The following is a 26,998-nucleotide window of genomic DNA, read 5'->3' on the forward strand; positions in this document are numbered from 1 at the left end:
GATTGAGTAGAGCAGCCAAGGCAGTCCTGTGGAAGGGCGGGAGGCCTGGAGAGGGGTGGCACCTGACCAGGTATTGAATGGTGGCGATGAGGGGAGAGGAAGAGATTGCGGCTGCGTCAGGAGAGCCATAAAGCATGAGAGCTGTGAGGATTCTAGAGATCTCTCTCCCCTATTCCTCATTCCACAGAGAGGATGCTCTGATTCCCAGAGAGGGGAAGTCCTTGCCTATGAGTTCACTAGCTCTCAGCAGCTTTGAGGCCTTGTATTTTCAGGCTGAACAAATGCATTCATTACATATTACAGTGTAAGAAGTACCCCCCAAATCACGGTTCTGTCGTTCCTGGGGACCAGGAAGATGAGTGTGTCTTAGCTGGGTGCCCTGGCTCTGAGCTTCTTAGCATGCAGCCCCCTCACTGGAAGGCTTCGCTGGGGGAGATCTGTTGATAGGCTCACTTGTTGTCAGAGTTCCGCTCCTTTCAGACTGTTGAGCCAACATCTTCTGTTCCCCTCTGGCTGATGGCCAGTGGCCTCCCTAAGTCCCCAGCCATATATCACTCTCCACATGGTGGCTCCCAACATGGCAGCTGCTTCCATCAGGGTGAGTGAGTGAGAGCAGGAGAGGTGAGCAAGACCGACACCAGAGTCTTCAACAAACTTGAGGTGCATGTTGTCGCTTTTGCTGAGTCTTGCTCACTGAAGTCAGCCACAGTGCCTAGGCCACACTCCTGAACATCAGGGGCCAGATTCCTTAGGACCATCCCCAAAGCTGACTACCACACCAAGGGCTTTCACCAAGGGCTTCCTACACAATAGAGCAGAAAGGGCCGGAAGCAGGCTCCAAAGAGGCGGGTGTTTGTTTTGTAGCTCTTCTGCTCTGTATTTCACTGAGAGAAAACCCTCCTCAAGGAAGGGAAACAAGAGTTAGTAGCAGAAAGGACACTTTCCTCTCCAGAAAGAAGCAATCCTTGCACTGGGTAGTAAATACCATTCTCTTCTGAAATAACAGTTTCTTTCTTTCTTGTCAGTCAGTTGCTTGGTGAGAAGATAGAATAAGGAAGGGATTTGATTTAGAAACTGAAAATCTGAATCTTATTATCAAATGAAACCCCAGACAAGTTTAGTCAAATGACATGTACACCTTCCACAGTTAATTCTTTCATTAAGAATCACGAAATCAATAAAAATGACCCCATTAGGAAGTCAAATGAGGACCTTCTTTCTCATGGTACATCCTACACTTTATAATACGTGGCCAGTGTGACATGGCAGGAAACAGAAATAACTGGTAGCATTCTGGTGGAAGAGAAGCCAACGTTCTTTTTATTTTCTGATTGTATTATGATACATTGGTTTGCTGTCATGACAAAATACCATGGATTTTGTGATTTAAGCAACAGAAATTAATTTTCTTGGACTGGGGATATGGCTCAGTGATAGAGTACTTGCCTAGCATGCACAAGACACTGAGTTCAATCCCCAGCATTGCAAAACAAACAAAAACAAACAACTTTATATTAGGTAAAGGGGAGTGAAGGGAGGGGGAGGGGTATTGGGTAGGAAGGATGGTAGAGTGAAACAGACATTATTACCTCATGTACATGGATGACTGAACGACTGATAAAATCCTACAACATGTACAATCAGAAAAATGAGATTACACTCCATTTATGTACGAGTTATCAAAATGTATAAATGCATTCTATTGTCATGTACAACTAATTAGAACAAATAGAATTAAAAAATTAAAAGTAAACAAGAAATTATTTTTTTTTCTCATAGTTTTGGAGGCTGAAATTCTAAGATCAAAGGGTCAGCAGTTCTGGTTTCTTCTGAGATTTCTCTTCTTGGTTTGCAGATATCTACCTTTTTCTATCTCTTCACAGGTTGTGAAGTGTCCCCCTGTGTGTCCAAGTTTCTTATTCACATGAGAACACAGTCAAATCAGTTCAAGACCCACCCTAATAGCCTCATTTTAACTTAATCACTTCTCTCAAGGTCCTTTCCCTAAGTGCAGTCACTTTCTGAGCTCTGAGCCATTAAGGCTTCAACTTATGAATTTTAGGGGACACAATTAAGTCCATAACAGATGGCATATGTAAAAAAACATCAAATGAACTAAAATTTGGTAGAATGAACAAGAGGTTAATAAGGCAGCCAGATACAAAATAAATATACGAAAACTTTTAACTTTATTGATCTATTAAAAAATGCAATGTGAAAAAGATACCATTCACAATAACCACCCACCTGTGGTCTGCAGAAGTGTTTCCACACAGGAAGGGTGTCTTGTGACTCAGGGTTTCCTATGGTAGGTAGGCACAGAAAGCATATAGATTGTAGCCAGAGTCTCATGAAATATCTTGGGGGAATATTTCAATCTTCTTATTCTGAAACCTGTAAACACAAGGGCTCAAATACTGAGCCTGCCTATGTTGGATGAGATATAAATGCCCCCCCCACCCAGTCTTCTTGGTCCTCATTCCTTTTTCATCTGCGACCCTGTCCTCAATAACCTCCTAGTACAGTCCATTCTGCTCCAACATAGGAACATGTTAGCACAGGAAATAGTAACACCCTCAAAGAACTTTTTCTCCTGGCAAGAACATCTCAAGCACATCAGACAGTCCATTTATTTTACTAAAAGCCTCATGTGGGCAATTTCCTATGAACAAAGAGACTCTCTATTCTAAAGAACTGTTGATGTTTCCATTTCTTGCCAGATAGAAATTGCTTGCAGCTTCAAGAAGTTTTTAAAAAGTTAATTATAGAAGTAATGTGTAATAAAATTTAAACAATATAGATAAATCAAAAGTCGTCTTTGTTCATCATTTAATTTTACTCTTTCCCCCAGAGATGATCACTGTTAACAATTAGGTGAAAATATTTTAAAAATACACAAAATGGCGTGTGTGTGTGTGTGTGTGTGTGTGTGTGTGTACACATGTGTGAGCTTGATGTATTGATACATATGTATATATTTATATGTACTTATATTCATCCATCTTATTTTTAAATATGAAAAGTTCTGTTGTCTTAAATTTAAATGGAATCATATTGTATGCATTGTATTACTTCTTGCTTTCTGGAGAGGTCCTCATTAGACTTTACATATGGCCGATTTTTGTTATTTAATCAACTCTATGCTTCACATGCTGCCGTGAGCATTATGGAACACTTCATGTGCAGAGGTGCAAAGATTTTTCTAGAACAAATGATGTCTTAGTTCATACTACTATAACAACATACCCAAGACCTGGTAATTCAAAAAGAACAGAAATTTATTTCTTACAGTTGTGAAATCCGGGAAGTCCCAGGTCAGGGCACTGTCAGGTTGAGTGTCTGGTCTCTGCTTCCAAGATGGCACCTAGAAAGCTACAGAGGGGAAAATGCCATGTCTTCACTTGGTATAAGCCAAGGAGCAAAAGCAGGCCTATCTAGTTTCCTCCAACCCCTCAAATGCCTCTCCTCTTAACACTGTGATGGTGGGGATGGTGGGGTTTAAGTTCCCACAGGAATTTGGAGGGGCCCGAATATTCAAACCATAGCAGACCTTTAAGGTGAAATGTCTGGGTCCAAGAGTTTTCATATTTGCATTTTGAAAGATCAACTCTTCATATTTTCATTGCTGTTGTTTAAACTTCTACCCACCAAAGTTTCAAAAATCTTCTGGTCTGAGCTCCTGCCTGCGCTCCACAGACAAGCTCCCTGGTTCTTCACAGCTTATGGGTGCCAACCTTATGGTGGTTACATTGTTAAGCTTGCCCCAATTTTCCTCCATGACTCAGTTTCTCATTCAGGTTCTGAATCTGAAGTCCTCCTTGATACTGAATGAGTATCATGCTATGGTTCTCTATTTTCTGACTAAAGTTCACAATCTTAGTACAAAGTTTACTGCTGGAGAATGATCAATAGGTACCTAACTTGGCACAAATTAACACAAACCCGAAGAAAAACTCCTGGTTACGTTTCGCCCTGGCTAGCACTGCTTCCTCTCTTAGTGTCAAGTCTAGAGGATACTGACTTCTTTCCAGTGGTGTTCTGGGTGCAAAAATCCCCAAATTCAGGTCCAAGTTTTTCTCTAACAGGCCAGCTACCCCTTGGACACTGGTGGTAACTGCTTCTTCTTAGTTCCACTAGCAGAATCTTCTGCTCTCCTGTTCTCCCCACACTCATCCCCTGGAGCAAGACCCGCACGCTCACTCTCTCAGCTCAGATGTATGAATCTGTGGTTTGAAAAACACCCGTTCTTTTTATGAAGGCAGAACCCCTTTACTTTGCTCCAATAACCATACGTTTTTCTGGTTCTCACCAGTTTCCTCAGACAGGGATGATCCTTTTCAGTTCTGATCATCTTCTCAGACACAACTTTACAGTCACCAGGTGACTGTGTTTTCAATGAAAGCCATTTTTGAGTCTGTAAAAAAAATTAGTTTGTAACTGAGAGGGAATGTATAATGAACAAATGCATTTAACAAATACCATGTAATTCAGTTATGGTGGTGACTATTGAGTTACCATGGTTGGCAGGAAAGAAACCCAAACCAAGCCCCCTGCTTACAATCAGAAGATTACATAAGAATAGAGTCATGGATGTGAAAAGTGATGCATTCTAGTGCTTTTCTAGTATAAAAGAAAAAGGATCTGACCTAGTCCGTGGGATGGAGGTGGAAGTAGGGGTGGCGGGTTGACAAAGACGACTTCCAATCCCTATGGACAGTTCTTCTTTTCCCCCTGAATTTCTGTCAGAACAGGGATCTAGGTCTCCCAAACCACTCTGCCATTTGACCTGGGCCCTCAGTTTTCAATATAAACCTAAGAGACTGGTTTAGAAGGACTCTAAGATCCCTTCCAACTGCACTCCTTACTGTTATTGTTTTCTTCCTCCTCCTAATGGGAGACACGTGTCTTCTCAGAACTGCCACCATCATCTAGATGTCCACCTGCTCAACATATTTGTTGAGTAACTATTATGTGCCAGGCACTGTCCTAGGAGCTGGGAACACAGTGGAGTATGAAACATGGCACTGCCTGTTCTCCTGGGAATGTCTGGGTCTGGGGTAGCAGTCTGGGTTTATGGAGCTCTCCTCTACCCTTTTTGATCAAATTGATACATTTAACTGCCACATAATGTACAGCCTGATGGCCCCAGGACAATGTTTTGCATCTTTCAGGTTCTTAACACCCTCCTGGGGATGACCAGCCTCTTGAGTTGCTGCCTTCCTTACCTCAGAGGCATGTCTGAAGGGCGAACGTGGTCTGGGCCACTCTTTCAACATAAGCACTGGTATATGGTACAATGGCCTTTCTCTCCACGGATTTTTATGGAACACTGGCTGCCATCATAGAGGGTTGTGGGAAACTATAAATACAGTTCGGAGTAGACATTCAACAAACCCTTATTGATTTAGTGGGGAGGCTATTGTTCCAACTTGGGAGACCCTGTATCAAGTAGTGTGGATGAGACAGAGCTGACGGTGGCTGTCTTCAGGGAAACTGTGCTCTATTAGGGCCACGGGGCCCCAACCCTGTAGCTATGAAGTTATTATACCCATGGGGACTAAGCACCTGGAGAACGGCAAACACAGTGAGCCAGAAACTAAGAAGTGACAAAACCTGCTAATTTCTGCCTCCATCGATTAGGAAGAAACCCATGACATTGTGTTGTCAACTATGGTGGGAATTTCCAGGAGATAAGTGACAGTGAGACACTCAAGTGGTCTCTTAGCAGAATGGTGTCTCCCTTCAATTACCTTCTAGTTGAGACCTTGAAAAGTCAAATAGACCTAGAAAGAAGTTTGTGCCAGGCTTTGAGAGTCTTGGGGTCTCACCTGTTTGTCTGTGCTGTATTTAGGGAAATGGAGAAGATGGGCCCCGTTGTCCCCTGAGGGCTCCGTGATGTTTCCAGTACCAGACTATCAGTCAAGGGAACCAAGGCATAGAAAATGGACCTCCTTTTAGCCTTGTAATTTAAAAAATGGAATTTAATTAGTTAAAATGCAAGATGAGAGAAATAAGAGGGAGGTCTCTCCCTTTTTCCAAGTCTTAGCTCTTCGCACACCTGTTCCCCTGTCACAGGACACTTCCACCCACCACCCTTACAGCCCACCAGGCTGGGCATGAAGCCAGCCTTTCTTAGATACAGTTGAGGCTGCCAGCCCTTCCCCCAATCCCCCAGCCTGAGGCCCCACCCTCTTCTCTCCTGGGAGACACAAAGGGCTTCTGTGACTCATGCCAGAGTTACCAAATCCTCCTCTTTCTTTCTAGCAATGCCAGTGAGGCTGTGGGGCGAATCTCCTGTGGTTAACGTTGCCCAACTTGCTATGCTGTGAACAGCGTGGAGGTTGCTCCGTGTAATGCTCTAGAGCTACACGCTTATTTTACTCCAGTTAGGATCCTTTTCTAGAAATATCAGGGTCCCTATTTGGTTCTCACTGAAGTTGAAGGGATCCAGGGGGATTCCAGAGAGGAACTAATATTTATAAAGTACTTAGGATACACATGGTATGTGTGAAGTTGTTTTGCACATGGGTTTTATTCAAATTCCCACCCTGATTCTAGAAGGACGTGTTCTTAACCCAGTTGCACAGAGCAATGACAGACCTTGGAGAAGCTGAGCAGCTTGTTCAAGGTTCCATAACTGTTCAGTGGTTGAGGCAAGATTGACACGTAGAGGGGCTGGTGCTGAAGCCCTTGGTCATTCTGCTCTGGCTTGTTACCTAGGGTCTGAATCAGCTGGCCCTGGCCCTGCCTGATGAAAAGAAGTAATGACTGCTGGATTTTGCTCCCCTGGTCTTCCACCTGCAAGCATCCTTGGTCTGCTGTCAAAATCCTCGTTCACTTTGGACACTGTTGTGGTCTGGTTTTAGGGGCAGGGAACTGGAACCGGGTGGGGACAGTGAGAGCAGAATTCTGGTTTTGCCTCTGTCACTAACTGGGCCATCTGGTGTGTGGTCTTTCCTGTGCCGAAGCGTTAACCCCCTTACCTGGACAAGGTGCAGAAGCTTAGTGGCTGGGCACACAGAAACAGAGCAGATGGCCTGGATCCACTATATCGCTGCTGTCTAGTAGCCATGGGACAAACCGGGTAAACTTCGTGTGTCTCAGGTTCTCATCCATAAGAGAAAGATCACAATACGATCCATTTTGAGAGGGTGGTGTGATCCGTCAGGGAGTCTTGTGTTTTCTAGTGTTGTTGTTCTTCTTATTCCTGGGAGTAGAAGCTTCCGAAGGTTTATTTTCAAATTAGCTTACGGACAGTAATATGTTTAGGATTTACAGCTGGTGCTGCCCCTATTTATTTTTCTTCTCTGCTTGCTGCCTCCATATACGTGTAAGAGAGTCAGCAGGCAGTGCGATGTTAGTAGACCATGGTGATAATTAGATGTCAGTTCTCCCTCTGTGTGTGTCACATAAAATTTCCTGATACATCAAAAAAAAAAAAAAAACTTTAAAATTTTTGTATACGTTCATAATGAACCACTTCGAGCCCCTTCCTTAGAAGATGAGTATGATCCGGGTGGAATCTACACAAATATACAGCTTTGGGCAATTTTACCCCCAGATATCCAGAAAATGCAATCATTTAGACATATGGAGGGCAACAGGCTGACCATGTTACAAGAATAAACAGCATGCAGTGACCATCTCCCAAACCCCTAGACCTCAAAGACCAAGTTAAGACAAATGGAGACAAGGTGCGGGGGGAGCCAAAGAAGGAGTGGGGTGTCTGAGTGAGACAGAGTTGGGAGAGGCAAGGTGGATAATGGACTCGGTTCATCTCTCCATGGTGCTGGCTTGTGTTTCGAGTACAGGGCAGCTCAGCGACTCCTGAACTGAACTGTCATGATCCAGGGAAGCCTAGGGCAGCTCTAATAGAAATAGATACAATGCAAATCACATTTGCCATTTACATTTTTCCAGTATAAGTATCCACATTTTAAAAAGGCAAAGAAGAAACATGTCAAATTAGTTTTAGCTATCTAACCTAATTTATCTAAAATGTCATTTCAACACATAGTCAACCTAAAAAATTAGTGAGATATTTTGCATTTTCTTTTCATACTAAAGTCTTGGAAGCTGGCCTGGGTATCACAGTGAGAGCATATCACAACTCAAACTAGTCCTATTCCGAGAGCTGCATGGAGTAGAAGAGGGGAGGAGGGCATTTGTTCTTCCTGGGAGTTGGACACAGGGAGAGGCAGTTCCCTGAGGTCAGGGCCTCTTTACCCACCATGACTTTGTATCATGATACTCCTGACTTTCATGGATGTCACAGTGTCCATCTTGGACACTTCAGAGAATTCATGATCTCCAGAAACACTTACTTTTGCCGAGGTATGAATATAAAATGGGCACACCTGTGAACGAGTCTGGCCATCCAACCAGCTTCAGCCCTGCCATGACCTCTGTGACTCTCTCCTTGCTGTCCACTTGCCGTTAATCCTCCTGATGAGATTAAAAACTTTCTACATGGGGAATGAAGCCAACTTCTGGTTCTGGTGGCCAAAGTACAATAGATGTTATTTACTTGAAGCAAATTTATTGGGCTAAGATACCAGTTTTATAGGAAAAGTTTAATGTTTTAAAGGTGTTCATAGATGTAGGAATTCAAGGTGGGGGCGGCTCTGTGATTATAAATGCTGTTTTTACCTCATGCAGCTGGTACCGCCGGATTCTTTGCATGGTATGGTAGGGAAGCGGTTTCTTATGTCTATAGAGGATGTTGTTGTATCTGGACGGCATGCATCTCCTCTTCTTCAGCAACAGTCTCTCCATTTTTCTTCAGGACCAGCCCTGCTCCACTGTAACAGAAACTTGACCACACATCCTCTCTCCTGGGGCTCTCTGAATTTTGAAGGCAGTGATGTAAGAATGGGAACCGACTGGAGTCATTCCGGTCAGGAAGGACTGCCTTGAGTTCTTCTCTGCCGCCTGCCTAGCTCCCATTGTGAGGTCTGTTGTCCTGGTTTTCCTCCTATTCCTCCCCATCTTCCCAGTGGATTCTGTTTCTTCTGGGTGAGCTAAATCTGCTTGTTGGTCTCAACCAAATGCAAATGGAGGCAGGTTTTGAGCATCATGCGGGGTGGGGTATCGCTCATGATATGCAGTCTGGGAGAGCAAATGGAAAAGGAAGAGGGATGGGGGAGAAGCCTCACTGTGTGAGGCGGGTGTTTCATCATCTCTTCTCTCTCCTCTCTTTACACATCTCTGGGAAGGATGAGTCCCATGAAGTGGTGTGGACAGCCCAGAGTTCAGAGGCATCAGAGAAAGCCCTGGGTCAGGTCCTCTACCTGTCCTTGTGGTTCAGATTCCTAGAAGAAAAGTCACAGAGATGGTGACTACTGTCTGTATTTCTTTAATCTAGTACTTTGATTCTTAGGACTTTTTTTTTTTTCTTTTCTTTTTTTTAAGAACTGGAAAGAACAGAGAGATCATTTCTTCCCTTAATTTTCTTTCCACCTTGGGAAGCACAGTCAGTCCCAGAGAGGGTTGACGAATTGCCATGGAAATTCAGAGAAGCTGAGTGAGGGACCTGCTCTTTGGACTTCCAGTTGAGTACTGTGTGCACTCTGGGTATTCCTGCCTGGTACCCAGGCCAGCAGCAGCAGGCAGGGTATTCCTGCCTGGTACACAGACCAGCAGCAGACCAGCCAGAAGTTGCTTAGAAAAGCAGAATTTCAGGCTACCCTGGACCTACAGTGTCAGAATTTCCATCTTAACAGTACTTCTAGCTGATTCTACCCAATCCAACTTTTAGTAGCATCATATACTTGGTGTGGTATTATTCTTCTGTGTTTCTGAAGAAAGCAGTATTTCAATAAAGTTCCATTTTCTACTTCTGTATAAGGGTGGATCTCTTCTTCAGGTCTTTATTCTAAAGCACTGTTGAGCATAATCCCCACAGATTGTGAAATTCAAGCTCTTTATGTCTTTTTCAATAAGACCCCTGCGTGTTAGACCGTAGTACTTCATAGCTAATTAATTATAGACATCTTTGCCTGTTGCTAAAGGAAACAAACAAATAAACAAACATGATCCGAAGGAGTAAGTTTATGAAGCCATCCTTGGTCTCCCTTCACCAGCATCTGTGGTCAGATTTACCTTTTTATAGCATACTAAGTTAGAAGGTGGGTGTCTCCCCACAATGACTATGTGTGCGCTGATGTGATCATTATGCCCCTCACTGTTGTTTTAGTCATTTTTTTTTTTTAATGCTGTGACTAAAAGATCTGACCAGAACAATTTTAGGGAAGAAAAGTTTATTTAAGGGTTTATGGTTTCTAGAGGTCTCAATCCATAGACAGCTGGCTCCATTCCTCAGGGCTTGAGGTGAGGCTGAACATCATGGGAGAAGAGTGTGGCAAGAGGGAAACAGCTCACATGATGATTTGGAAGCAGAGCGCTTTACTTGCCAGGTACAAATATATACCCCAAAGCTACGCTGTAATTCCCAACTCCTCCAGTCACACACTACCACTTCAATGAATCCCTATCAGACAATAAATTCACTGATTTTGTTAAAACTCTTATGACCCAATCATTTCTCCTCAGAAACCTTGCATTGTCTCACATGTGAGCTTCTGGGAACACCTCACATCCCAACCATAACACTTGTGGATGATTTGTGTCTTGCTTCTTGAAGTCTGTGGTCAGTTTGGAAAGACAAGATCATCCCCATCTCCTACATTTGATAGGAGAGGAAAACAAGCCCCAGGGAGGTGTAGGTATTTTCTGATGTCAGGAACTAGCTTAGGCAGTTGGCTCAGGACAGGTTGAGAGGTTCCAGGTCACAATGGGAGCCTGCAGTCAGCTTTCTGCAGAGCTGGTATAGGTCACTGGCGAAACCTGTTCACAGGGGCAGGACTCAGCCTTATGTGGTATGGCATTTAGAGACCAAAGACTGGGAAGTAGGGACACGGGTCAGGATCAGACAGGCACAAGATACTTAAAAGAGCAGACTGAGAGGAAAAGAGGACTTCCAACTAACTTAGGACCTATAGTTTATAGCATTTTAAGTTCTCCCAAGTGCCCTGTAAGATAGATATTATGACTGACATTTTACAGATATGGAAGATGAAGTTAATGGAGTTTCAAAAATCACCTAGACCCCGGCACTGTACAGTAGTCATTCAGACACATGGGGACTTGCCCAGTGCCCATCTGTTTCATGTTTTGCCATGCCAGCTGCCCAGAATGCCCCATTCCCTTCTGCCAGAGGTAACACTTGGCTACAGCAATGGTGGAGTTGGGCCATGGAAAGAGATGAAGTAGCCCCATTTACAGGAAGAAAATTGTGTAAAGGAAGGACTGATAGGTCCACCAAGGTCACAAAGAGGGGAATGTGGGTTCAGATGGAATACAGACACTGGGATGCAGCGCCGGATGTCATGATGATCTGGCTCATCTGCACCTCTTTGGGGTTCTGGGCTAAGATAGTAGGAATGGCCGCCGGGCTCTGCTGGAGGAGAACTTTCATGTTGGGCCTGGTGAAGATTGGAGAGGGAGAAAGCCTGGGTGGGGCCAGGCTTGGGGAAAGGCAGGCTCTGTTGGAGGAAAATAGCTGTGTCATTCATCAACCTGGCCAAGCAGACCAGCCTGGAAACTAAGACCCGGTGCACCTAGAGGTCAGGAATTTAGACCCTGTTCTGTTTGGTCCTTTCCCTGGGGTTGGCCTGGCCATGAGTGCTCAGATTTCAAAGCCAGAGAGTGAGACGAAATTTTCAGGCTGCTGCTGTTCTCTGGTCTCTAAGGACAAAACCTTTGGGTGACCCCGACAGCCAAGCCCCAGGCGTGTCTGACTTGTACCAACTACCCCCAGAGCACACAGTCTCCTCTCAGTTGCCATTTCTGCCTTCATCTCCCCAGCTCAGCCCTGGGTTTTTCTCCAGAATTTCCTGTTTGCTTGCGGTTGTCTGCACATTCACGTTGGACCCACCCAGGGCCATCTGGAGGAGACCTGGGGTGAGGAGTGGGGATCAACTGTGCTCCCCATAGCTCTTCCATCCGCACATGGGTCCTTTGAGCTTCACCACTGCCAAGGGACCTGCAGCCAGTGCAGTGGAGGCCATGTATCCAAGGTCAAGGTGACCCAGAAGAGTTTGCCGCCAAGATCTTTAGTTTTTTTTTTTGATTTGATTTTTCACTTTCCAAAAAGACCAAACAAGTGATGACTTGAGGACATGACGTTCCAGAGGAAACTGGGAGAGGGACAAATTCTGCCTTCACTGGGGAGGTGGAGAAAAATCACACAGAATGGTCTTCCTATCTCCCTAAGGAGCGTCACTATGGTCCAAAGACTCCCAGGTGCTAGGCCTGCGGGAGCCATGAAGAGGGACAGAATGAATGTTCCTGGAGGGCAGGGACTAAGTCAACACCAGTCTTGGAAAATTTCCAATATGTGGGCCTGGAAAATGTTCCTATAAACAGAATTTTCCGGGCGGCTGCTGTTCCTTCACAACTTCTCCAAGAGGGTAAAGGCTGAAGTCACCGGGCGAGGATCTGTCTACCTTGACTAGCCTCAGGCTGTTTTCCACGCTCCTGTCCTCATGGTTAATTAAAGTGTTTCAATGTTTAGACAGTTGCAGAAATACAAGGCTGCATTAGGACATTATGGTGTCTTGGGTTGGGGTAAACACCGTCACACAAATGACATGAAAATGTGCTTTTCTATAGCTAAGGGCTTAGAAGCCTGGAAGAGTTAGTTTTGAATCCTGTCATGGTCCACTTCCTGAAGGGACTTTGGCCTGTGACAATGTATGGGAGAAGACAAATGGGATGCTAACGTGGCAAACTTGAAGAAATCTCAAGAAAAAGAACATCACCCCTACAAAGTTGTGTCAGCTCTTACTACTGCATGCAGAGCTTTCTCCAACATGCTGTCCCTTGAACCTGGTTTTGGGATGCCCTGCCTGCTGGCTTCTACATGAGTGTGGCCAACAGGAGATCAGAGGACATTTCCCGGTATTTGGTCTCTACTTCTGAGATTGTGGTCACCGCTGTGGTCCTCCTTCACACAGTCTTTCCCCCTGGGGCCCATCTGCCTGAACACCCATTGGCTCTCCTTAGGCTTCTTTAGTCCCTTTCAATCTAAGGATCTGAAGCCATCAATCCTAGGCTGTAGGTGTCTCTCCTCAGCAAATAGTCTCTTCAATGATGTCTCTGCAGGGATCTCTTTTCCCACAAGAGGGTTACAGGGCCCTTAACCAGGCTGACCTCCAGTCATAGCCCGTTTCCGGTGGGTAGTTAATGTCAGGCTCTCAGCGCTACTGTAGTTCTGGTTCGTTCCTGCCTATTGACCCATGGCCCTGTAGGGAGGTCATTTTTGACCCTATGGGCAACCTGGATGATGGCACGGTACAGGGGCAACAGGGCACAGGGCGCAATGGCTGAGTTGCATGAGAACACTGGAAGGCCCATGGCACAGTCGAAGTAGAAGGGACAGAGCAGTGAGCTGTGCAGAGGTGGGGAAGAAATGCAGGCCATCAGAAAGCAAGTGTAGGCTCAGGGGTGTGTGGCAGGCTGCAGGTGTGCAGGCACACTAGCAGCTTCCTGCCGGAACCCACTGGCCGTCACGTGCAGGTCACCTAGCAGGCTCTCCTTCCTGATCTACTGATGCTTCATTCAGCTCCTTTCTCTGCATAGTGCTCCTTTTCCTTCCTGAGGGTTAGACTCCAAAGCACACCTTGCATTCAAATCTATTTCAGTCTCTGCTTCTAAGAACCCAACCTAAAGGGTTGATCTAGAAGAATCTGTAGGAAGAGCAATAAAAGCTCGACAACCAGATAACAGTTTTTATTTTTTGGTTTTGGGAGGCTGCAAGGAGGTAGAGGACTTCTCAGCTGTCACAAGGGCAGGGTGGGTTCCAGCTCTTTCCAATTAGCCCTTTTGCAGCTTCTCAAGGAAGGATTCCATTTAATGGACTCATTAATGGAATCGTTCTGATCATTCAATAAATGATGAGAGCCATTTATTAACTGAAAGAAGTTAAAGAGCTTCACAGAGGATCATTTGAGACCAATCTGAGAAAAAGGGACAGATAAAAGGAATATTTAGAAGGTAAAACAGGTAAAATTTTGAGGATCAGGGTGAGAGAGTGTTTTCCCCATTTCCATTTTAGAGGAGGAAACTGGAAACCTTAGATCAGTACAAGTCCAGCTCAGTTTGAAGAGGAGTTTGAAGGGTCTGTATGCTTGGTGAGATGACTTCCCCACCAACTTGAACATGACTCTGGAATGGTGTGCAGATTCTCTAGGGTCATGAGACAGTGAGCACCAAGCAACTCTTTTAACAAGTGAAAAGACCTGCACAAATTGTTTTCTGTCCCTGTGGGTCACCTTGTTAACAGTCTTCCAATCCTGAACACAATTGTTTCATTGGCAATATGAGGAGTTTCCTCTTCCCTTGCTCTGTCACCAGCACACAGAGCCCTCCACCTCTCACTGCTGGAAACTTTTTGCCTCCCCAGAATCCACGTGGGTGGCTGGTTCTTCAGTTCATTAAATAATGACCCCTTCTAAGTGAATAAATGCTGAGAGGTGGTGTCAGATCCCTGGCCAGAGGCTTTATAAACTCTGTCACAACCCAAGGTCCAGGGAAAGTGAGGGCTTAGGAATGTCCTAAATGAGCAGAGCTCCAAGGACCGTTCTCTCCCAAATGATCAATAAGGTCCACCCAGATTGAGGTAATTCCTACTGCTAGTCACACCCAGCTAAGGTTCATTTATGACATCAGTCAGGCAATGTTCCTGCCTCCAGTCTTGTTCATCTCAAACAAGAAACCAAAATAACCTAAGTCTAGGCTAGCAGGCTGTTATCAATGAATTAGAAAGCCCCTCCCGATGGTCCATAGCTCTGGGTCAAGACTTTGACTTACAATAAGCCTCTTTAAAACTCAGATAATTCTCCTTCCTCTCTTCCCTGTCCATGTTGGGGAGAGGGCTGGTTCACTGAGACAAAAAAAAAAGAGGGGGGAACTAAGTGATGTTTCTTGGCCAGAGTTGGACCACCATTGCATGGAGTTATAAGGACAAATAAATATTTTCCAAGTCATCTTTAATAGTTTCTTTCCATCCAATTCTCACCCCTAGCTCAGGAAACCAAGTTTTTCCAAAGGATCAAAGGAAACATTTCAGTTTTCAAATTTTTATTGAGATGTTGGGGAGGAACAGCCAACATATACATCCCTCACTTCATCACGACTGGCATCTTATCCACACCATAGGCTCTTCTCTGACTTCGATCTAACTTCAGGTCTCCTTGGCAGTCCCCCTTCTGTTCTCGTTGCTGCCTGGTGTTGTTTGAAGTCCACCAAGGCAGGGCCCACTAGTAGATCACAAGTGGGAGCGGTAATTGCGATTGGCTGTAGGGGAAGGACAGGTTTGCAACAGGGACACCCGTTAGAACAACTTATCAGGATTCTTCCTGCCCAAACTGCCCAGGAACCGCGTCGCTGGAAGTAATCTCAGGCTGAGACTTCAGGGTCAGGTAAGGGCTGCCTCCAGGAGGATGGGTCTGGGGAGCACCATGTCCCCAAGTTTACCAGCTCTCCTACTTGCCCCTCACTCACCATCATCGCCCCGTTTTCTACTCTTCAGGCTGCCCTTCCGGTATTTTCTTTTGCTGCCGCCTCTCTTGACACCTTTGTGGGGAGCTCGGTTCTTGCCCCTCCTCATGCCATGACTCTTTAACTTGCGGCTGGTCGACATTGTAATTTCTGCCAAAATGAGGGGCTTTGCAAAGCCCCGGAGGCCAGGAGTCAGGGTATTTAAGGCCTTAGCCATTGTGACAGCCAAGGGGCGTGGCAGGTGGGTGGGGCTCTTTTGTGATGTCATTAGCTTTTGTTACACTTTGGTCAAATATGTGAAATAAGGCAGCCGCCTGAAGGCAGCTCAAGGCTGGTCTTCAGTTTTGAGGTCCTTTTTAGGTTAAGTGAGGGTTACAGACAGGTGTTACTGAACCACTATATCTCAGCCTTGTGCTTGGCATCTGGAGAGTAACAGAAGCTATTAAAATATGCGTCTCTTGCCTGTAGGGCATACATCAGTCATTGATTGTGTGAATACGCACGTCTCTCAGCATCTGGAGGTATTGAATGTATTTCTAAAAGCACTTGACTCTAGGAGATCCAATTCAGTATGATCAAAATATACATTTTCCTTCTCTTTCCTCTAACTCAGGGCTTACTCAATCTGAGCACCTTTGGCACCAAGGGTTGGGTAAGTGTTGGTGGGTTCCATGCATTGTGGGGTGTTTGGCAATCCCTGGCCTCTACCCACTAGATGTTAGTATAGCCCCGGCGGATGTAACAACTAAAACTATCTCCAAACATGGCTGTCTGTCCCTTTGGGACCCTGGGGGAGTAGGGAGCAAAGTCACCCTGCTTGAGAACCATTGGTCTGACAATTTTTAAAAAGTCTCAGTCACAGTTATGTTTGTGAAGGATATGCCATGTACTTAGGTGCTAGGAAGACAGCGGCATATACAAACAAGTATGTATGTGTGTAATGTTCAGCCTAGTCAGGGGAGAGCCATTAATCAGCTATCTACACAAATCAGTGATTTCTTAAGCTGGGGTTGTGGGAAACTTCCTAACATGGTGCAGGATGATGTTGAAGAAAGAGGCAAAGACCAAACCATCCATGTTAGGAAGACTTAAAAAATGCAAAGAGGGCGACGTGGTGAGATGAGAGGCCACGGGGTGGGTGGGGAGCATAGGGTAAGTAGGGAGCTGAGCAAATGTAGTGAGAGGCTGAAGCCAGTAGCACTGGTTCAGGAGAGAGTAAGATTCCATAATGGCTTAGCTACGGGGCAGGAGTGTTTTGGAGATGTGGAGAGGTGAGCAAGAGGCAAAGTCTCGCTGAAGGACTGGAGGTGGGAGGTACCACCTGTATCAAGGGTATGGCTTTTGTTTCTTTGCAATGAAATTATCTGGATGCTTGTGCTACTCAGTGATGTGAAGACCAGGCACGGGCCCAGAGATGATTATGCATTGGCTAAAGCAGACCGTATTGGGTTGGAAGTTGTTTTGAGATTTTTAAATAGAGATGCTGAGTGATGGTTCTGGGTCTGTGTGTCTGGAGGCTGGTCATCAACCTTTTCTTCTTCCTCATAGTAAATCCTTGAAACAAATTTCAGTAGAACCTAAGAGCTATTTCTTCTTTTTGTCCTTGTGTTTCTCCCCACTGCCATTATCCTTATTCAAAATAATCTTATACACAGGGAGTTCTTAGCCAAAGGTTGGCTGACTAGAAGATGAGATGGTACAAGCTCCACTCCCTGAAATTCAGATCCTATAGATGTCAAATCATATTTTGAAACTTGGATTCCTTGAGTGGCCTCCATAGTGACTGTTTTAGTCAGCTTTTTTGCTGCTATGACTAAATGATCTGACCAGCACAGCTGTAGAGGAGGAAAGGTTTATTTGAGGGCTCATGGTTTCAGAGGTCTTAGTCCATAGAAGGCCAGCTCCATTCCTTGGGGCTCAAGGTGAGGCAGAATATCATGGCGGAAGAGCGTGGCAGAGGGAAGCAGCTCACATCATCAGGAAGCAGAAAGAGAGAGAGAGAGTCTCCACTCTCCAGATACAAAATATATCCCTGAAGCCATGCCCCAATTCCCACCTCCTCCAGCCACACCCTACCACTTCAATTAATCCTATCAGGGATTAATTCACTGATTGGGTTAAGACTCTTACCATCCAATCATTTCTCCTCTGAACCTTCCTGCATTGTCTCACATGTGAGTTTTTGGGGGACACCTCACATCCAAACCATTCTAAAAGTGACTCTTCTCCTTCTCTTGTTTCTAAGTAGGTTTTTCTGGAGTCCTTTTCTTAGTGGTTTTTCTTCATACAAGGATGGAGGAACCTATAAAACAGTCTGCTACTTTGCCTCTCAGGAGCTTCTCGTCCACTCCAGTCTAGTGTCCTGTCTACGAGCCAGCGACCTTCATGAAAGCATGTATTAACCATTGTCTTCACCACTGTACAGTCCCCAGGCATTGGGAACACAGTCCTATCCCAGAATAGGAGCCCACTAAGTATTGGTGAATACTTATTCAATGAATAAGAAGTCCTTCTTTTACCTTTTTAGTGATCCTGTTCTCCATTTTGATCCATACCTTCAAGGAAGACTTTTCCTATTCAATAAATTTTCATCATCCTTTAAAATTTGTTCAAAGACCATTGTCCCATAACCCTGGACTTCAGGTCTAGATGACAGACTCTGATGGTGTGGAACTCCATTTTGCGTAATGTGTGTTAAACAGGTCTCAACGGGAGGCTGTGTGGTGTGTCTGTTCTGGTCCTCATTGGACTTCTCTGGACTTTTGTAAAGGAGCAGTTTGGACCAGGTGATCTGAGATTATCTGGCTTTGGAAGTAGCATTCTCACAGTTAGAGACTGTTTTTTGTTTCTATTTCATTCCCCCCCAGATGTCAGCATGGTCTACAGTAGGTGGTCAGTGAATATTTGTTCAGTCTAGCCTCTTTGGTATGTTATGGAAAGTGACAGATGAACACATTCAGAGTGGCTCTGTGCAAGTGGGAGAGAAGGGAGAGAAGGGAGCAAAGGACATTGTCCCATCACACCTCTCTGGTGCTCTGTGCTGACCCCCAATGCCTAATTGCTGGCTAGGAACTGGCCGTTTTGGTTTGAGAGATGTTCTCTGGATGGTTCTTGAGACTAGATACTACTTCTGTCCCCATTCCCTCATACCCTAGAACCACCTGCTTGGCCAAAGAGTGACTGAGATCCTCAGAGAAGACAGGTTTGGGAGCTGGTGAAGAAACAAACAGGCCCCCTTTGCACAGGGTTAAGGAACAGCTCTGGTCCCAGACACCCCGGCTGAGAAATTTGAGCTGCAGAAAGCCCAGTGTGGTGAAGGCGCTTCACAGTCCAGCAAGGGTGGGGCTGGGGGTGTTTGAGTTGGCTCCGGATCAGACCTCCTGGGGTGAGGACAGAGCAAAGTTGAGCTGGGCCTTGCTGCCTGCTCTGTTTCTCTTTCCATTTCGGCTCCGGTGCTGCATGAGCCAGGGCAATTTAGACAGAGCATAGTGAGCTCACTCCTGACCCTCAGAGGGCCCAGAATGAGACCTTCCCCTGAGCCATCTGTTCGTTCAGTCTTCTCATTGTCTCCTCACCTTTGCTTCTGTCGACTTTATTTTATTTTATATTTCTGAGTAAAGAAACAGACGGAGAGGATTCATGAGCTACTTCTGATAACCCAGCGCAGGACCAGCGCAGGACAACCTCATACATAGGCCTGCCTCCTACGTGTTGGCTTACCCAATGCAACTTAGTTTTTGTTCCTTTTTGATGCTTTGCTTTTATTTTTATTTCTGATTGATGAAAGGTAGTGGATATTTTCTGATAGGGATTAGAACATTGGAGAGACAGAATTCCTGGCCTTTTTAGAAGAGATGCTACTAGCTCTTCCTCTCTCTGGGCCACGTGTTGTCTTTCCTGGACACAGGTGGCTGAACAATATGGTGTCTTTATCTCCTAGGGGACAGTTAAGGTAGCACTGCAGGGAAGAACTTGGAAGCCAGTTCTTCCACTGGCTGGGTCCTTAGGTTAGGAAGGGTGGGTGTAGGGTGTTACTGTTTTGGAAGTAACAGATCTCTAGTTGGATCCCATCTTACTTCTCCAATTCAAAGTAACTGCATTAATTTTCCTGGGGAGTCCAATAGATGTCTTCACAGGGCTGGATCTTCCCAGCAGGCTGGGACTTGGGGTTTATTAAGAGGGATCATGGAAAAGTTGCTGACAGCCCTTACACATGCTGATGACTCAGTCTGAATCCCTCTCTGAAATCTAAGTCTCTCCAGATGTTGACCTCAGCTGGGGAGTGGGGACCTTCTACCCTGTTCACATGAACACCCTGTCTCTTGTACTATTGCTGATGCTGCTATTGTTCTAACAGGCAGAGGATGCTGGGACAGGCTGAGGGAAGTCAAAGTGACTGAGAAAAGCACACACATCTGGTATCTTTAGTAGGGAATCAAGGGAGACCAGAGACCAAGCCAAGAGGGGGTTTCCAGAGAAAAAGGAAGGAGGAACATCAACCGCATTTACCTTTCCCATCCAGGGGCACACAGGGGCATCTTGGTTCTGCTGATGGCCCAATTTCTGCCTGCAGATTTGTTGGTATACTCTTCCATTTATCCATCAGGTTCCTCTCCTATCTTTTCTACTGTATTCTCAAATTGTCTTTCCATATAATCAATTCTTTTTTTTGGAATAGAGAGATTGGGCTGATAAAAGGTGGGAGACCCATCCAAAGAGTGGAGTCCTTCAGAACTCCTCAAGGGCCCTGTCCGTGCTCTTTTGGGCAGCCAAGGTTCATCTGAGGTTCCATATCTGGGCAGAGGAAGATCCAGGAACAGACACAGGATTGCTAATCCCCAGGCCAAGAATTGCCCACTGCTCCACATTGCCTTTTCTGTTTGACCTGAAAATATATCTGACCTTGACTCTCCACTTTGTTTGCCTTTCCTCTCACACATGTGCTCCGAGGATCATGTGAAGGAATCTAACATTGAAAGGAGGAAGAACTGGGAAAAAGGAAGTTTGCTCTTCTTAGAGGCCAGTTGTCAATTTGGAAATCCTCTGGACAAATGATAAGTTCTCATTTTGAGATGCAGCAAACTTCTTGCTTTTAGTTATTTCTAGTCTTCTGAAAAATCAGTTGATTCTTTCCATCCCTTTTGTCTTTCCAAGTCATACTAACAGTAAGGTCACATGGTATGGTGGTACACAAAATTCAAGTTTTGTCCTTCACCAAGAAAATTCAAATTTTATCCTTAAGTGTCCAAATAAAGTTAATTCTCCCCCCTCCCCATTAAACTTTAAACCATCTGTAACATAGTAAAGCAGGTGTCTCTTCAAAGAATACACTGGAAATATAGTTCCCATCAGTTAAAAACAGAAGTAGGGCTGCATCCTGGGATGTTAGAAAGGGTGATTGCATGAAAATATAACGTGTATCAAATCATTTAGCTTCATGTGGTCTTTAAGAACAAAAGCATTTTAATCAATCTACCAATTACAGTAAGGAACTCTGAGTTGGAGGGCTTCTGAGAAACAATTTCCTAACAAGTAGACTTGGGAATGAAGGAAAACTTGGACAAAGGCATAAATTATAGGCAACGTTAGATCTCATGCCCAAATTTCCTGATCCCCAGTTCAGGCTTCTTGCCGCTGTGCCATGAGGAACCACAGTTTGTTTCTTATCTTTTATTTTCCTGAGCATTTTCTCTGTTTATCTCATCTGTCTTCATATTCCATGAGTCGTGTACTGTGGCCCTTGCCCTCTTGAAATCATGTCACTTGAGGATTATAATTTCATTGAGTTTGAGGATATCTGGCCCTTAGTGGTAGAGTGGCCACTGAGAGGGGAGAAGGTCCAAGAGAGGTTACTGCACATGAAGGTCAATGCCTTCATAATTGACTCATGCATCATTCACGCATGATTTCAAAGCATTGTGACCATCATGTCAGTGCTGGAGAATTGGCAGAGGAGATAACCAATATGGCCAGGCTTTGCTTAATGGTGAGGATTTTTTTTAAGAAAAGTGTCCTTAGGGGATTTAGCTCTTTTAGCCTAAACAAAAATTAAGAGAACTATAACATCACCAGGTGACATAATCATATGGGGCCACTGTTTTACATGCAGTTCACTGTTGACCAAAATGTCATGAGGTGTGACTATTTTTGGATTCCTTTTAACATAAATGCCTGAACTAACTCCACTGAGCAAGGTTGGGTCAGGGGACACCACAATTCAGTCTGATCTCTCTGACTTGGTTTGCTGAACCTCTATTTCCTGTCTTCAGGGTGATCAACTGTGGGTGAAGAAGAGGAGAAAAGCAAAGTATAATTTGCTGTGTGTCCCGAGATTACTAGGAGATGGAGCTGGCCGGGAAGTCTTGCCTGACAGTCTCACTACCTATTTGTTTTCCCCAGGGTTCTTTTGGGCAGAATTCCCACATTTGGAGATCTCAAAAAGTAAATTTAGTTGTATTTACGTTAATAAAGACCAAAGACATTCCAGTTGCTTTTGAATGTTGCAGTAATCAGATTTTATTGTCAATAAATTTCTGCTATTGGGCAGTCTTGTCCTCTTTTCCAGGAGGAAATGTGAAGGATAATGCTGTGGAGATATTTTGGGGTTTGGTGAGGACTCTGTCACCTGGCAGAAGCATTTGTTTCCTCAGTAAATCACTGTCCTCTGTAAGTGGTAGTGACACTTTCCTCAAGCTACAAAGAAACAAGGACAGAACTGAGGTTGTAAAATTCAGGTGGGGGAGTCTAGGAGCTTCTTCAGATGGGCACACGAACCCCACTTGACAGCTTCCAGACTTTCCTCATGCTCCTGTTGCACGTCTAGCTGTGGTTTGGACTGGTTTAGTTACTACTTCCTGCGACTTCTGTTCTTGGTGAAAAGTCACGTCTCCCCAGAACTAGCTACATTCTTTATAGGACATTGTGCAAGATGAATATGCCAGACTCATGGGAAGAAATTAAGGATTTTGAAGACAGGGACAGAAGCCTGGGGTCCCTCTGGGCTCAGGGTTCCTTGTGATGCCTGCTCACGAAGCCCACCCTGTCTCCCTCCTCACTTTGAGCACTTCACAGGTAGGCCCATACGTGGTCCACACCACCACCTCCTCCTCTTTATCTTCTTCCCTGCCTTTGGCGTTAGGGTAAAGAATGTCAAGAAAACTGTAGAGTTCTCTGCTTTTAGAGAAGTCTTCCTTAGCTCCACTTTAAAGGAAGAGAGGGGTGACTTATCTCTTGGCACCTCCCAAGCTGGCACCACTCACCGGCCACCTAACTTAGGCATGAAACTAGCAGCATCCCAGGACTCTTCCCTCTGCTTTCTAGTCCTTGTTGAGTCTCCCTTCTTGGTGCCCACATTCCCATGGCCCAAAGGGGCAGTCCCTTGATCAATCCTTATTGCCTTTGGACAATGTTATTTTAGGGTCCATTTGAGTCTCTCTTATCTTGCAAAATGGCAGCCAGTGAAACTTCCTAAAGCAAGATTGATCCTGTTGTTGTTCTGCTTAAGAAGTCTGGGATACTCCTTACTGTCTACAGGAAGAAGCTCATTTCCCCCATAACATTTCGGTTTCCATATCCCCCTCCCAAATCTGCCTCATTGTCCTCACAGCACAAGGCCATGTCCAACATACTCCTCCTCAGGTAATCTCTGCTGTGGGAGCCAAATTGGGCTACTTAAAAACTAGAAAAAGTATAGATGTTCAAGGAAAAGATGTTCAGCGATTCACACAGATTTTTAAAGCATTTTTACCTGTTAAGTTCCGATACATTCATCAAAACTCAAGGGCCCCTAACTCTATGGTTATTTCTTCACATGAACTCCGTAATGTATCTTTTGGGCACATTTTATATCATTTATTAGAATCTGTCCAGAACTCTCTTTGTATGCATGTCTTCTCTTCCCAGATAGACATCTGACTTCTGGAAGTTGAATCTATGTCTGTGGGGTTCTTGGGGAATGAACCAGGGGTAGTATGCTGGTCTAGAACTTTGACTTCCATATTGAGGTGGGGTGGGGCAGGGACAGAGATTACAAGGGGGCCCAGGGAAACTCTTGGAAGAGGTAGATATGCTTATTGTTTTCATTTGTGGTGATAGGTTTGTCATCTACCAATGTCAAAACTTGTCAAATCTGACACTAAAAGTATGTGCAACTTATTATATGTCAAGTGTACCTCAATAAATTCATTGAAAAATTCTATGTTGTTCAAGCACTTGCTCAACAGCTTACCAGAAACAAGACAAATCAGGAAAGCATACCTATGCGCCAGTGACTAGGACTTTGGAAATTCTGGCCTTGTATTTGAAAAGCAAGGGAATTTTACTTTGTTCATACTATTTGTGGGGCTTCTCTGGATTCTACTGATGGTAGGCCATTGATTCAAGGAGGCCTCATGGGTGCTTTCTTGATTTTATACAAATATCTCAGTCTTCCCCAGCCACCCAACCACGCTCACCTTTTTGCCTTTTAGTCATTATGACAAAGCATCGTAAATCATCAAGTCCTTTCACCAGGAGTGCCCGTGTCACAGCCTCTTATATAAAGGGGGTGATGGGTGGATGGATTTGGACCAATGGGCTGGAGTGAGGAAGGTGGATGATAGGGAGAACAGCCTCTGTCTCCCAGGACCTCACTAATGGCCAGAGCTGGGGAACGTGAGAAGATGGTCAAAGTCTGTAGATGCACGTGTTCTGCATGTCGCCTGAAGGATTTCCCACAAAGGCAAAAAGCAAAGAAAGTAGGCCAGAAAAGGAACAAAAAGACAAGGTATCAATGACATTTTCAGATTGCCAAGGGGACACTCATAACTGAGGAATTGTCATCCTGGCTTGACCAGTTTTCTAAAATGGTGTACCTTTGTCAAAAGCATAGCTCTTCATTCACCTTTCAAACGAATGTCCCCAATTCCTTCCTAACAACCCCTTCTCTCATTCTCCTTTAACTAAAACAAACAAACAAAACATCCACTCTTTCCCCATTTCTTCTTCAGTCCTGCAGAGAACCAAAGTTCCCAAGTTCATTGCTTGTTTCCTTTGTGCTGTAAAGTCTCCTCCTAAACTTGTCCAATAGGTAGAGAGATTGACATAAGCAGCAGATCCACCTCTTGAAGGTGGATTTCTCAACTACTTTGAAACCTTAGGTTTTGGTAGCATCTCTGGGAAACTCAGGTGGGAAAGTCCCTATGTGAGAACACATGTATTCCTGGAGTATACATTTTACATTTTCTTGTTTGTCTTTTTAGTCAGTCACATACGTCAATCTTTTGGCTGAAGCGACTGTTTGAATCTGTGGTTTACCAAGTCATGATTCCCATGGATGGCAAGACAAGCCCCTTTTGCTTCAGGCCCAAGACCACCATAATCATTATGGATTTTTCCTCTCCGCCCCAGGGTCTCTAAATAAAGTTTCTCTCCTTTCCCTGAAAAGAAAAGGGGGTGTTTTTAGTTTCAATATGTAGCTAAGGATTGATCTGTGGTCCCTGGAGTCCCCAACTTTTTTTTTTTTTTTCATGTCACAGGATAGTGGGGTGTGGTAGGTGGAAAGAGAAAGTGAGTCAGGAGGAAATATGCCGTTTTTGCCCTTTTCCCTGTTTTAGAGATTTACTAAAGAAATTTCTGGTTGGGCTTTGGTTTGGGACAGATCAAGATGCTTTCTGGATGTGAAAAGGGCTTACTTGGTTTGATAACCCCTGTAGACCAGCCGAGATGCAGGCTAGGCTTGGGAATCCACGGTATGCAACAACCAGATTTCTATCAGCTCACACGTCAAGTTTCATTTGTTGGCAGGATCAAAGATACACATTTTTCTAGAAACAAGCCCAGGTCATCCTAACACAAAGCCCAGAAGCTGTAAACATGAGAAAGAACAAAAACCTAATAGGTCTAGAACAGCATATATGTATTTGGAATATTTTTAAAGGGCAACATTCTCAAACTTCTCCTGATTGTGTACTCCAGATACAATACAGTGTTGAGAAAATTTAGGGACAAAAAATTTGTACAAGTATTTGGAATCCCTTGAGTAACTGAACTTGAACCTTGTGTTATTTACACAAGGATACCAGGTCATCTCTTACCCTCACTTCATTACATCAAACCGCAGAAGTTCTGCTAATCCCAGGTTGCCTCCCTAAGTGATCACATGTACAGTCCTAAAAACTGTATGCTAGAAGTGACAAAGCTAATCTGCAAGCTGGAGGCCCAGACACTCAATTCTCCTATCTCCCTTGGAACATAAAAGATGAGGAAACTGGAAGACATAGGGACTGCCTTGTAATTGCTCAGCCAACCTCAGTGGGCCCAGAATTTTGTCCTATTCTTACCTAGTGCAGAGCCTGTACTTCTCTTTGGCAGTTACATTTGGTTTTGGTGTGGGATTGGGGAGAGAGAGCAGTTAATTGCTTGAAGATAATATGACAGTATCCCTGGACGAAGAGCAGAGCATCTTGAGGTAGTTCACTGAAGTAATATGATGGTAATACAACTGAACCTCGCAGTGGTAGGTTGTGAAAATATCTAATAAGTATGTCTTGTGATAGCAGGTTGTACCAATGTGCATGCACTGTCCTAGCCTCAGGGACAAGGCAAGGACAAAGGGGGTTGGAAGCCTTCCCTGCTTCATGTTAGTCATCTATACCAAAATCATTATTTTTCCATATTTTTTATTGGTGCATTTTAATTATACATAATGGTGGGATTCATTGTTACATATTTGTACATGCATACAATGTAATAATATAATTTGGTCAATATTGTTCCTCAGTATATCTCTCTTCCCTCCCCTCCTCCTTCTCCCTTGGTCCTTTCCCTCTATTCTGTTGATCTGCTTATCTTCCTTTGATTTTCACAAAACACCTCCTCCCTACTTTCCTTTTCCCTTTTTGTCTTTAGCTTCTGCATATAAGAGAAAACATATGACCCTTGACTTTGTGAGTTTGGCTTATTTTGCTTAACTTAAAGTTCTCAATTTGATCCATTTTCCTGAAAATGACATGATATCATTCTTCATGTCTGAATAAAATACAATTATGTTCATATATTACATTTTCATTACCTATTTATCCATTTGGGTCATCTGGGCTGGTTCCATAGTTTGACTATTCACACACTATTTTTGCTACTTATATAGAGTTTGTTTTAGTTTTGAATAACACCCATATGCATGTTCATGTCCTCTAAGAGCTTAAAATCTAATGAAAAGCTACAAGGAACCAGCATAAGAGTACCGGAAGATCTCCTTAGGTGCCTAAAGCTTTAAACTTAGAAGAAAACTTACTGAAGTTAGTAACTGTGGAGGAGACTTTAAAATATGAAAGTTTGAATCTAGTGTCCAGGTCATTCAATCCTTATTGATGAAAGTCCTACATGAGGTAAGCCATCATGACCCAAGTTACACCTTACACAGCTTTTGTGAGTCATGTGAGATGATAAGGTCCCTTGA

The 26,998-nt window shown here is 44.4% G+C and overlaps 1 protein-coding gene across 1 annotated transcript; it reads right to left on the reverse strand.

The window, feature by feature from the left end:
* Positions 1–15,328: 15,328 nt before the first annotated feature.
* Positions 15,329–15,703, reverse strand: TNP1 (transition protein 1; the record flags this gene model as incomplete). The annotated part of the gene is made up of 2 exons (XM_079132506.1): positions 15,329–15,357; positions 15,565–15,703. The coding sequence occupies 2 exons, from the start codon at positions 15,701–15,703 to the stop codon at positions 15,329–15,331; spliced, it is 168 nt and encodes a 55-aa protein (XP_078988632.1).
* Between the last annotated feature and the right edge of the window lie 11,295 nt (positions 15,704–26,998).

Source organism: Sciurus vulgaris, assembly GCF_902686455.1.
Source record: "Sciurus vulgaris genome assembly, chromosome: 3".
Classification (NCBI taxonomy): Eukaryota; Metazoa; Chordata; class Mammalia; order Rodentia; family Sciuridae; genus Sciurus; species Sciurus vulgaris.